General features: G+C 47.0%; 1 protein-coding gene across 3 annotated transcripts in view; it reads left to right on the top strand.

Moving 5' to 3' along the window:
* Positions 1-13,263, top strand: part of LOC142571805 (monocarboxylate transporter 13-like) — a 57,936-nt gene that overhangs the window by 20,551 nt on the left and 24,122 nt on the right. Inside the window, exons 6-9 of one of the 3 annotated variants that reach the window (XR_012825951.1) lie at positions 26-317; positions 1,526-1,778; positions 2,846-2,995; positions 4,769-4,847. Coding sequence is in view for 2 of the 3 variants with exons in the window: in XM_075680431.1 (XP_075536546.1) it covers positions 26-317; positions 1,526-1,778; positions 2,846-2,995; positions 4,769-4,797 (724 nt within the window). In the remaining variant the exon portion in view is untranslated. Of the gene's footprint in view, positions 1-25; positions 318-1,525; positions 1,779-2,845; positions 2,996-4,768; positions 5,050-13,263 lie in introns of those variants that run through there. The other 2 variants (XM_075680431.1, XM_075680430.1) reach the window with 2 other exon arrangements.

Genomic DNA, 13,263 nt, shown 5'->3' with positions numbered 1-13,263 from the left:
AATACTTTTCGAATAACTTACGCAGACCAGCCCCTGGCGATCAGCAGTCGGCCGAGTCGAAGCCTTTGCTTGCAAAGAATCGCGGAGCCGGCAGTCGACTCAAGCGCAAACTTCGGTCGCTGTTTACTGTAGCGTTCGCACACATCAGTGCCTCCCGCGCTGTCTCCGTGCTCGTGCTGGCGTCGTTCCTGCTAACTGCCGTCGACTTCGGCAAGGACAACGGACTGGCGGGCTACGAGGCCGTCGCCCTCGTCACCGCTGTCGCGCTCGGCGACCTGGTGTCCCGCATTGGCACGGGCCTCCTGCTGGATTTCAAGGTGAGAAACGTGGTCACATTTGCGATATTCTCGCTTACGACGGTGGAACGTTTCCGCATTTGTTGGCGAAATGCAACGGCCTTCTCTAAATGTGTCGCCGGCAAACGTTAAGAACGCTAACAATGTTGACTTGCCGCCATTGCGCGGTTGTAAGGGCACCATAATTCGGGAATTAAGACGGGCTATTCTGTCCAGAGTAGCACCGGACTGATTAGTGTCGCTTACAGTTGGACTGAAAATAATGTTCCTACAGGATTTCAGGCGCGGAAAATGCAGCTGGTGCAATAATATGCAGAAGCCATTCGTATCACGCTAAATTTTCGTATTGTGTATATATAGCGCAGAGTCAACCCCTTCAAAAGGACACACAACAACACAAGGTGATTTGTGCTGCCGTATGTCCCTCTTGTATCTGTGCTCGCCATGCTCTACTCTATAAGAAGATCGTGTACCAACACGTCCGAATTTCTACTGCATCACCCATCTTGTACTCCATAGTGTATGAACAATGTACGTAGGCTAATCCAAGCAATAAATTAAAGTGCACTGCTAAAATGATGCGGGCATGTCTTTACAGTGCTAACACATTATACAGGCTTTCTCGGTTAGAAAACGTACTCATTTCTCTATCGCTCATTGCAATATATAAATCAATGAATCTGTATTCCGCCTGCCCAATAATGTCACTGCGCATTACTTGAAAGCAAACAACGGCTATACTTCTGTGAAGATCGGCTGCTCCTAGCGCGTCTACGGTAGTCTCTGTGGATAATATTTGCCTAGCGTATAAGGTGGAAGCTCACTTATGCACGCATGTGCACAGAACAATATTTCAATTAATTTACTATTCAGTACTATTCTCCATCGCAGCACGTTCTACTATTTTTTTCTGTAATAAGAATAGAATGTCACTAGAAGCTTTTATAGAAGTATTTCCCATGTACATTGAGAGCACGTATGTGTAGTTTAATGATAGTGTTCCTTCAAAGTACTGCATAGGGTCGAACGTAGCTACAGGACTGTGTAAAAATTTTTTTTTTACTTGTGTTGACAGACATTAATTCCGATTTGGTTGGGAAGGTGCCAAGAATGTTCAAATATCTAGACGTCTTCTTGATATTGGGCCGGTACAAAGAGTTAGATGTGTTCACATAACGTGTTTTACCATGATTTACCAGTTGAACCGCCTGCCTTCTTTCGCTGCGCAGTTGATGAGCGCAGACTGCCTGATGATGTGGGGATTCGGCGTCCAGGCCGCGGCGCTGGCCACCACTGCGCTGGTCAAGCAGTACTGGCTCTTACTGGTCAGCTGCTTCATAGTAGGCGTGTCCGGTGGCGGTCGCATCTTCGCCAGCACCGTCATGGTCTCCGAACGGGTCGACCAGGATTCGCTGTCTCTCAGTCTTGGGGTCATGAACTTTATCGCGGGTGTCGTGTGCCTCGCGAGGCCACCACTCATCGGTGAGTACCAAAAGAGCAAGCGCGTAGAGATCAGTAGGGCGAATTTATTGGGCGTGGGTCAACAATACAGACAGAATTCAGACTCACTCCCAATATACATGTATATATTTAATTTAGCGATCACTAGGACCTAGAATCGTCAGAAATTCAACTCATCTGACTTCGACTTGGGATCACCAAGTACCAGGTACCTCACTGATAATATTAATAATACCAGGTTTGCCCGTAACTCCAATTTTCTACTGCCAATAGTTCATTCTAACTATGGAAAAATGACATCGTCATTCGTTGCTATAAAACTTAGGAATGATTTACCCAACACCATTAAATCTTCATCCTTCCGTGCATTTAGTTATGCCCTTAAGCTCTCTTTATGTTTAACTGAGTTTACATCGTTCATTACACTACATTTGCCATTTCTATGTATTGACAGTACTTTTGTGCATTATTGGTGTACTGATAATTGTTTTTAATTTATTTATTTGTTATGTTGTATTTTTGGCAATTGTGTTTGTTTTCCCTGGCTTGCTCATCTTCTATACGTATCTCCATTGTAATTATTAACCGAGGGTGCCATTGCTGTCATTCACTTTGGCGCCCGCGTTCGTATATTGTCTCTTACCCATTAATTGTATTTTAAGAATAATTACCTGAATTGAAACTGAAACGGAAGTTCAGTCTTCGCGGCGCTTACTCGGACTCGTACTCACCAAAAGCAGACATAGCCACACCATAGCCATAGCCAGCCTCGATGTGAGCTGAGTGATATTACCCGACCTATATTTTGGAGGGATAATAAGGCTTCAGCGGCACGTGGACCAGTAACCGGCTAAATATATTGTTACACACGAGGTGTTTAACGCAGAACCAGATGAATCTGGTTGATAGGCGCGGTTGTTGAAGAGCGGTCTCGCGGCAGCTTGGCCAACGTCGTTCTCTTCTTTCTTCTGGTTGTCTGCGCGGCAGGCGTGGTTCATGACAGCTTGTGACAATATTGTGCCTACGTTGTTCGATTAGATCGTCGGTTTGCCCTCGAAATTTCCCGCCAACGCATCTGCACAACGCAGGTTACGTGCGAGACGTGCTCGGTTGCTACGACCCGCTGTACATCGCTTTCGCCATCGCCAACGCCATCTTCACAGTCACCTGGGCGGCCAGCCTGTCCTGGGAGATGCGCCGCCGCAGTATTGACGACAGACAGGGCGCCATCCCGTCAGGTCAGCGTAGACACATTGGCGGGGCGCGAATACCTTGCGGATGTTACTAAACGCGTACCCGTTTATTGACAACTGCAAAATATGAAACAGTGTTAAACGGTTACTGAAGAACTGTGGCTACTGAACAGCTTGCCAGCAAGGATCCCAGATGCGCAGTAGTAATCAAAGGTTTAAATGCCCCTGCGCACGTAAAGGAGGCCGCCCCGCGAAGTGGCTCTCCTAGACATTGGACAGACTAGAGAATTCTGCATCCCGCCTCTCATTCAACGTATGTACACTGAAGTAGTTGTGTAGTTGCCGCTCTCTCTTCAACATGAATTAAATGGTCAATGTATTCGCGCGTGCTTGCGTGTGTGTGAGCATATGTGTGCGCGAGTGCGTGCGTGCATGCGCGCGCGCGTTTGCGTTAGGCTCTATAAAAAGAAGTCACCAAAGTCCACAAGCACAGCCGAAAAAAAAATGTAAATACGTGTGCCAGTTCCGATGGAAGTGATAAATACAACGTTATAACTTTTACGTTTATCTAAAGAGCAAGATGACACTTCTGCTTCTTATATAATCTTATTCAATGTCGATTTACATGGTTACCTTATAATCAAACATGGTTACGCATGCTGTTGTGTAGAAACTTCTTCCTTGCTCACCTGCTGTCATCATCTTCATCGTTATTGTTCCATAAGAACGCCGTATTTGCTCATCGACCACACCTCCTTTGTGGTCCTTCGCGGGTTGCTACAAAATGATTCCGAAACCAGGCAGCTGTATTAATCATTAACCAAAAAGCCCCCAGGACCGACTGGCGCCGAGCCCACGCCTGTATTCGCTGGGAGGAGCGGAGTCAACGGAAGCGACTGCCTTCATCTATCCACCGAGCTGACCATAGATAGGGCACCTATCAGAACGACGTTAAGCCTCATCTTCGAGAGAGAAACAACTTTATTGAAGTTATGATCGCGCTTGGTTACTGCGGGTGGAGCCCCTCTTCCTGGGCCCCACTGGCTATTGTGGCTCACCGGGCCTGGCCGAGGATCGGCAGTTGGCTTCCCAAGTCCCGCTGGGAGAGTCGCGCCTCCCACTCCTGACGTCGACGCGGCTCTACAATGCTTCAAATGCACCTCGTGAGCAGCCGGCTCAAAATTCTTCAGGAGAGGCTTTGTTTCGTAGATGAAAAAATTGTACTCACTTCTGACGATGAAATATATGAAGAATTTTCCTTTCAGGTAGATTAGAGGTAAACTCGTTACACTAAAGCGTAAATTCCTACTTGCTATTGAGATGGGACATTTATCGAGATGAGACAGAGTGCGAACAGTAAAGACGGGTCACACATCTATGGGGGCGGAATCACCATCTTATTAATATTGGCCTTGAAGCACAGCAAAAAAAAAAATACAACTGGTAAAATGGTGTCCAACCGAAGCTGCAAACCATGACTGCATTGAAGAAGGTAAAAGGAACAGCGGCATAAAGACAATCTTCCATGGCACAGAAGTACCTACTGAAGACAAAATTGTCGTGTCTAAAACCGGTAGCAACAGGTTAGTGACGAGGATGACGGAACCGAAGACAGCTATCAATTTTGTAGGAACGCGCTTAGGTCCACAGAGAAAGAGCAGTGATAGCGAGGATAATGATAGCAGGTGAGTGAGGAAGAAGTTTCTACCTCTGTATTATAATTATTCCTTGTAACGAAAGCCTAAGTTGGATAGGGTGATACTGGTGTTTATGACTGTTGCGGTTAGGCCTGTACAGCATCTCTTAAACCTTTTTCAGCGCAAGAAAGGCAACCTGTGGAAGACTGAGCGACATCCAAAGGCGCCGAGATTCGTTGTGATATAGGAAGTTTATCTTGGTGGGTGCCACGACACTTGCCTGAGACTTCACATTTATGGTTTTAACTTATTCTTAAGCTGTGCGCACGGCCTAGCTTTTTTTATTTCTTGCCTTTGCAACCTTTTAGCTTGTAATTTACATAGGGACAACGTACTTGCTTTTTGTTTCTTCTAATAACACTTGCAAAAAGAAAAAAAAATAGAAAATTGTTTTTACGCTACGTGCCCATTTGTCATTTTCAATTGCATTTTTCTTACCTCTATTTCCAATAACCTTAGTGAAGCTGGCGTCCTGCTGCCGACGACGAGATCGTGGGTGCGTTTTTCGAACGTTACGGCCCCTTTTGAGGCGAGCGAAGTCTAAAAACGCTCGTATGCATAGATTTCTATGTACTTTAGGGAGCCCCAGAATTAGGAGCACTGCTGCACGGGCAGCGAATGGAAGCCCCTGTCACGGGGCCTCTGTTTATTATACTATGTTTCATGCTTAGCGGGCAACGCCACGAAATCCATGCAAGTATAGTGTGGTCCTAGGCGTCTCTCTTAACCCCGGTGACCATGCTCGGCGACGCTAAACTTCAGGGATAACTATTTTCATGTGTGCAGTGCATTGCCAATAATAGCATTTTTTGTTCGTTGTAGCTGCGTAAACAGGTATATCAGCTTAAATTGAACCCATGAGAACGATAGGGTGGACTACAGATTGGCATCAAGACATGTGTTTTTACATAGCGCAGATAAATTTTCTAGCTCATGTTCTCTTTTATAGGCGCCCTTCGCGATTAGTGATCGTCGTGACGATCATCCCGTAACAGCGTTGACCATCACGTAATGTGGGTGGTGGGAGCCCGAACACCACCGAATGAGGAAGTTCTCTTACGCAAAGTAAGTTTCGTGAATACGGGTCCTAACTTCTAGTGCACGCAAACTGCTTCGCGTGTAGCAAATTGAGGTTGCTGTCACGTGACTTCTGTTTGATACACTTAGTTTGATACTTAGCAGGCGACACCACGTAATTTACGCAAGTATACTCCGTTCCATACTATAGCAGTCAACGCTGTGGAGGCTCTAGAGAGACTTCTTGCAGCGGCTTCATTCGCACTTGGAGTTCGATGCTTTTTTACTGCAATTGTGTGCAACTGTTGTTTATATAGGCTCAGAATTAAATGAAACAGGTTTGAATCTTTAGAAACAAACACAGTGTTGTATACGGCAGCTAATGCGTTGCATTAGACAGTTTTTATTTTTGTTCATTTCAGATTTTTCTATTTGCAACGAGTTGCGAGGAGCCTCACGTTCATGATCGCGCGAGCGAGCGCTGTTGGTGGGCAGCGAAGCATGGACGGAACGGGCGGAGTAATCACTTTTCTTGACGGAACTTCTAGCGTAGGTTCCATCGCGTTGACTGCTATGTATGGAACGTAGTATAGTGCGGTCATAGACGTATGTTTCCGCACGTTCTGAAGTTGTTTGTGGTCTGCGACTCGATCGTATTTGGTAATAACTACTTTATAATTATTACTGTATCTTACAACTACAACTTGTATACGCAAGGCTACGTCAAATCGCGTGTCATATGAGCACCTCCGCGATTTCAGCGTACGAGACGTTTTTTTTTTTTTTTTTTTTCACGAGCGCAAGTGGTGCGCTGCGCCCACTGGTTGCGAAACGGGTCGCTGTGCACGTTTGGTGGTAAATAGGTTCACATCTGCGACGCCTTTCATGTAATAATTATGCCATACCTTGCGACGCAAAGCTAGGAGACTTACAACAAATTACATGATATCTATATCATGTAATTTGTTGTATAAGTCTGTTGTAATGGGGGGGGGGGGGGGGGGGCGGGCGGGGTGACGAACCATGTACGTGTCGCTTTTAAGGGATCTGATTGAAAAAGTAACAATTTTAATGTGAACGCCAGCCATGTATCGGCATGTTTTAGCCTACATTTGGACACTTTTAGTCACCGTGAGCAGCATGCTAGTTCTCACTAAAGTCCTGCTAAAGTTCTTTGGAGCGACCAGCACACATGTGGGGCGTGGCTGCAGCGCGGGGTCGTCTCTCAATCAATACGAAATTATAAGAAGCCAAAATGGGTGACCAGCTGGTCAAGGGGTCATACGGATACGTGGCTCGTCCCTAAATTTTACCAAAAATTTTAATCCGTCAAACGAAACGAACTCCCGGAAAACCTGTTCCCTTTCCTTTTTTACGTGTTCATCCGATGCTGCATTTGAGGTTTTATCCCAAAAATGGATCATGATACATCAAAAAACCTGTGTTTATAACCTGACTCCTGGGATGTTCCCAACCTGTAGCGCTATCAACGAGGCTATGGGGACATCTTCAAGATGCTTCAAGTCGCTGTTTCTCTTCCAAAATTGTTTCTAGGAAAACAGAAGTCTTAGAGTAGGTCAAACCTACTCTAAGGTATACTTCCGCAAACGAACACCCCTTGCTAAAGGGCCTCATCAGAGGCAACGTAGGGCTAATTATAAGCTTCGAGCTGGAACCGTACTCACTTAGACGCGACACCCAGGATCATTGTTTTCAAGGCAAAGAAATGGCAGCCGACAAACTCGTACGACGCTCCGTCACCTAGAGTCATCTATTCGAGTAGTGGAAATGGCACACCAGACCTGTGATGCCTCTTCCGGTTTTGTTAAACACTGAACCGCATCAGTAAGTCGCCCAAAGGCAAGCATTGCACATTGTACTCCCGTGCTGTTCATTTCCCTCTCTAGCGCGGTTTGCCAGAGAACCAAACCTCTTTACGTATTTCTAGTCATCCATTTGCTATCTGCTATCTAGGGGGCTTTTCCTGTGCACTCTGTTTAATGACGTGATGATACTCGTACCGAAATTTGCTCTTTAAAGCCCGGCGTGACGAAAACGCTGATGCCAAAATCACCACGGCCTACTCGGAAACATTCCCGTTAGATTCTATGGCAGTCGAGCAATGCCGAATGACGCCATGCATCAAAGTGCACAGACTTTGTGCTATCTAGGAGGCGTACGCACAGGCCTGCTATCGCTTTGCTCCGTCGAGGAGCGCTCGTGCCGAGAGTGAGAGCGAGGGTGACGCGGCGTCGTGGCGATGCTCTCTGCTCTCGCGCCACTCCTGGCGCGTTACTGCGGCAGCAGGTGTTCCCTTTTGCCCACTCTGCTCTGTCGAGGCGCAACTGGTGACGTGGCGTCGCAGCTAATGGCATTGCGAGTTAAGGTGCTGTTTCATTGCTCCAGACGACAGATGCCGGATTTTTCGCTCGATGGGCCATTTGCCGCTTTCGCATAAAAAAAATAAAGAAAGCAATCAGTTGTTGCGATATGAAGAGTGAGAACAATTTCTTTAAGTTAAAATGGGGAGGGGGATGCAGTGAAGGGGTGACGACATACGTTGCCAGAAAACGTATTCGGAAATAACCAAGCTACAGAGCCACACTATAAGGTGAAACTTCCAAGGAATTCAGGAAAGAGAGCGATAGCTGCAGCTGCGGTCATGTAAGGTCTATCTCTCGGCGGGGGACTATAAGTGCGCGTGCCGCCTGGACGTCTATACTTTGCCTGCGTTGCTACAGTGTTGCAGTGCCACGTCGCGACAACTGCATGAATTAGGGACACGGGCATTCAGCGTAACGATGCGTAACAAACGCGTGCGCTCGCCACCGGGGAAATGCGCGCGCAAGGCACCGGAATGGTGCGGATGTAGCGCGAACCAGCAACGTTTCCGCGGCAGAGGCGTACGTAATGCCCATTGTGCCTGGGAGGCGGAAGTAAGGTGAGCAAATAGGCTTATCTCACGACGTGAACAAGCAAGGTGCTTCAGGAGAAGGGTGTGTCGTGTGAGAGGGAAGAGATGCAAAGTACAAGAACACTGAGGCGGAAACATTCGTCGCGCGCGCCGGTAAAGTTGCCCGTCGTGAAACGATGATTGCTCCACGTGCTGGCGGTACGAATTTGGGGAAAGGAACCGAAAATAGAAGGCAAGAGGCAAGCAGGACCGCAGTCAGGGAGAGAGAGTTGGATACGACTACCTGGGCTCGGAGACCTGCAGAAAGCGAGGGGTGGGGGAGAACAATAGTAGAGGCATTCTTCGCGGGTAAAGGCAGTGGGACTAGGCTGTTGAGAACCTACCAGCGCTGGCCCGGGGTCGCACCAGGCGTTTGTGCGTTGCCGACAACACGCAACACAAATTGCACCTCGTTCTCTTCGGGACACCGAAGGGTGCCGTCATCGTCGGTGGGACGCCCAGTGCGTGCGTTATTTTTACCTCGAAAACGTTGAAGGAAGTGCGCGACACCGGGCTCTCGTGAAGAGGGACGTGGCGAGCGGAATACGTGCCCAGAAAAAGCAGACACTGCCGTTACCTCTTGTCATCCCTACTTCCCGTCTCGTCTTTTTCACCTCCGCAGACCAACCTCTCCGGCTATAGTGCCACCCTTTTCGATCCACGTTTTTTCTTTCTCCCCTGCGCGTGCCGTTGTCTATCCTGCTCACCTTCTTCTCCATTGCAGCGCAACCCTTCTCCGCCTCCTCCTACAGTCGTGCTTTACCTTCCCTTTTCCGCCCTTAGAGCATCCCTATGTTGTTCTATTTGTTCTTCTTCCGCAAATAAAGGGGGAGCTGAAGTAGTGGCAAAGCACGATGGATTCGGGATGCTGAGTGCGTATTTCATCTGACAGGAGAAAAACGCAAGGGGGGTGGCGCTAACTCAGCCTCCTCGTTTTCCCTGCCGCGTTTAGTTCCTTTTTCTTCCCGGCACATTTCGTGACTGCCGCATCGCACACGCATGCCCGCGCTTGTTCATGCGCGGTGACGCCTTACCCTGTATTGTACGTGTGCCGAGGGGACGGCGACGGCATTCTCTTTCATTTTCCTCTTTTCTGTCTCTCCTCGACTCCTTCGCGGTGTTTATGATGGCCGCGGAGAATACGTCTTGTTCCGGCCACGACTAGCGTAAGAAGACGGTGGGTTGAGCAAAGCGCATAAAGCGACGAAGCAGAGAGGTGGTGGGTGGGTAGAAGGGGCAGCCACGGTGCTGAGTAAGCGACCGCGATGAAAACATAAAACGGGAAGCGATGGTGGGATTCGGAGAAAAAGGAACAGACCGCCGCGGTGAGCAATAAGAGGAAGCGCAAATAAAGGCTTCGAAACGGGGCTGGAGGGCGGTGGTGCAGGAACGGCCGTAGAAACGTGACAAGTGAGAACAAGGAAGCTTGCTGATGTGGACGCATTGCGCTGCCTATAGTCGACGAGGCTGCAGGAACGGTGTTGCCATTCAGAGCGAGCTAAATGGCTAGTTGGGGTGTGGAAGATATCGAAAGAATGCTTGAAGCATAAGCCGCGAGAAAGTTACAGGAAACGAGTAGTTGGAGACCAATAAAATATATAAAAAAGGAAAGTTTATCTACGGAAGAGAAGCGGAAGCTCATAAGTTATACTCGTCATACTGCGAAAGTCATGCTGAAGTGTTAGTGAACGAATGTATATGTTTGGGGGAGGAGGAGAGCAGCATACGAAAAGGAAAATTATAGAGGCAAATGCTAAGAGGTGGGAAGATGGCAATGTAGATTAGAGATGAGACTTGGATAGACGACAGCATATATATAGCTGAGAAAAATAGAGTATATACCGCCTTCAGGAGCCGATTGACGCTGTCCATCTATAAATACGTTCATAACAGAGTCCTAAGAATAATTAAATCCTTGTGGTTCCACTACAGCTAAATATTTTTACACAATTTCTAACTTTACAGAATGGGGGCTCATACGGGAACACTCTGCAGAGAGGTCAGATGTAAGAACATCAACTATGTCATGTCTAACATAAATGGAAGCACCTATCCAGTCACTTGAAGAGCGTGCCTGGTGTAAATGCTATGAAGGACAGTGAAAGAAGTAAACCCGCTACATGACGGCATTCGGACGCAGAGAGAAAACAACCTAGCCATCTGCCTTCCTGCTCGTTTTAATACAATACTTTACGCATAATATTTGAGCTTGCGAAACAGTTCCAAACAGAAGTGTTTCAGTTTGTATGCGGCATGTTATAAATGTCATAATTTTCACCAGTGAATTTGTGTTTGGTGCACTATCCCGGAGTACAGATTTGCACGCACGGCGCCGGTAGGGACTAGGAATGGTGGGATAATACAATGCGCGAGACTGACAGCCTGTGGTCCCTTGTTGAGTGGGTGCCAAAGAATGGAAAGCGCTGTGGGGGGCTGCACTATATAGGGCGAAGTAGAGTGATGATGGAGGTTTGAAATTTGAGCGCCCGAATGGGTGAGCTCGAAATGTGAATATGGTGATTGTGACGGTGCGTACGGTGAGCTTGAGAGCGAAGGAACTGCAGAACACCTTCGGTGCTACTGCCCGCCCTCTGAACATGAAACGATTACCTTCCGCGCTGCTCTGAGCGAGTTGGACGGAAGACTCTTCTCGTTGGACAAGTCTATGGGACCATGGTCTCGCATATCACAGCTGCAGAAGGCCACAAAACTACTGCTACGATTTCTAGAAGCAACCGGACTGAGTGAGCTTTTGCGAAAAAGCTCCCGGAACGAGAACGCGAGAAGAGAAAAAGTAGTGAGGTCAACCAGACGGGAATCCGGTTTGCTGCCCTACACTGGGAGTAAGGGAAAGGAAGAATAAAAAGAGTAAAAGAGGGAGACATGAGTCATCACTGCGCGCACATGGTAGTACGCACAGGAGGACAATTCGTTATACTGCGTCGACGTTCTTCAAAATATGCAATACCGCTCGGAAAGCTACCTGCGCCATCGAGGGATGCGGCCAAGGCCCAAGCATTTACGTTTGAGAAAACGTTCTAGAGTCCAGTCGGCCTAGGGCGGTTTGTAAGGAGATGCACCGGACGTCGTATTTAGTGCAAGTGTGCAACATACGTTTGATAGTTTATTTAGGCCCACAAGTGCCGCACATTGGTGTGTCGACCATTCCAAGACGGAGAGAATGTGGGTTCTTAAATGCCACAACAAGCCATCGGCGGTAAACCAGTGTTCCATTCCTGTGGGAAACGCAAGTCGGCACTTGCATCCGTAACAAAAGTACTACCGTACGTAGGCGGCAATTGCAGACGCTCAGAGAGCTGCATGAAATTTAGTATCTTTTCCTCTCATCTTGCCGTCCCTCAAATCAAGGTAGCCAATCAAGCTCAATCCTGAGTAACCTCCATGACTTCCACTTATCCCTCTCTTTCTCTGAGTAGTACTTGCTTTCCTGGGAACGTGAGTGATCACGGTGATGGGAGAGGGAGAGAGCTTATTGATAACCGTATAATTCGCCTATTGATAGCCTTGGCATGCCACAACTGCTGAGGACGACTTTGAGGATACTAACCGATGCCATAGACAAAAACGGCTGAACTTTTGTACAGGCTGATCTATAGCTGATAGCCATATGTCCTCATGGTCACATTATCCTTAATGATTCATTTGCATCATTTCAATCATGGCGTGAGACTTGGTAGATGCAAATCAACTTCCGGAAAACTATACGTCATTTACCAAATGTTCTTTCCCTTCTCCGTTTACCTACTCGTATGATGGCTACCCTATATAGAGATTTCTCACAGTATAAGTATCTCGATATTCTAGTCACTCAGGATTTATCTTGGTCGCATCACATCAAACTCGTGCAAACTTGCGCTTAGGAGGTTAGGCTACTTGCAACGCACACTACGTTAAGCTCCACATAGCAAGCTACTCCTCACTTATAAAACACTAGTTCGTCTAATACTGGAGTACGACTCTGTTGTATGGAATTAACACAAAGTATCCGACATCAACAAAATTGAGTATTTACAGGAGAAAGCTTTACGCTTCATTTACCGTGACTTTGGCAGGCATTTTAAGCACACTTCCCATCTTAGCCTTCAACTTACCAGTCTCTCTTCTCGTCGTCAAATTGAATCTTTGAAGTTTCTTTATACCCAACTAACTGCCCACGATTTTCCCTACTTAGCAAATACATCGCACCTGCTAGACCCACAACCACCAGACATCACCACGAGTTGAACATGTCAACTTTTCACCATCACACTGATGCGTATCAAAACAGTTTCTTTTTGTCCGTTCTATAGAATTCTAGAATGCTCTGTCTGGTTACGCAAGATTTTTACCACTCGATGAATTTCTATTGTATACTAGTAATCATTGATGTACAGTGCTCTTTTTATGCTTTTCCATGTATTGTATTTCCCCACCCCTGCGATAGCGCTTCTGGGCTGTAGTACGTTGAAATAAATAAATAAATAAATAAATAAATAAATAAATAAATAAGTCTAATGAAGGAAGTGCGAAAAAAAGGTGGTCAAGAAAACTTAGCATCTAATGTGTCGTAATAGTAGAAAGAAAGATAAGAACAATAGGAACGCCTGCAAAATTCACTGAAGGTAGCAAGATTATTGTTTACGTGC

The sequence above is a fragment of the Dermacentor variabilis genome, chromosome 2 (assembly GCF_050947875.1).
Source record: "Dermacentor variabilis isolate Ectoservices chromosome 2, ASM5094787v1, whole genome shotgun sequence".
Classification (NCBI taxonomy): Eukaryota; Metazoa; Arthropoda; class Arachnida; order Ixodida; family Ixodidae; genus Dermacentor; species Dermacentor variabilis.
This window is presented reverse-complemented; position numbering and strand designations above follow the sequence as displayed.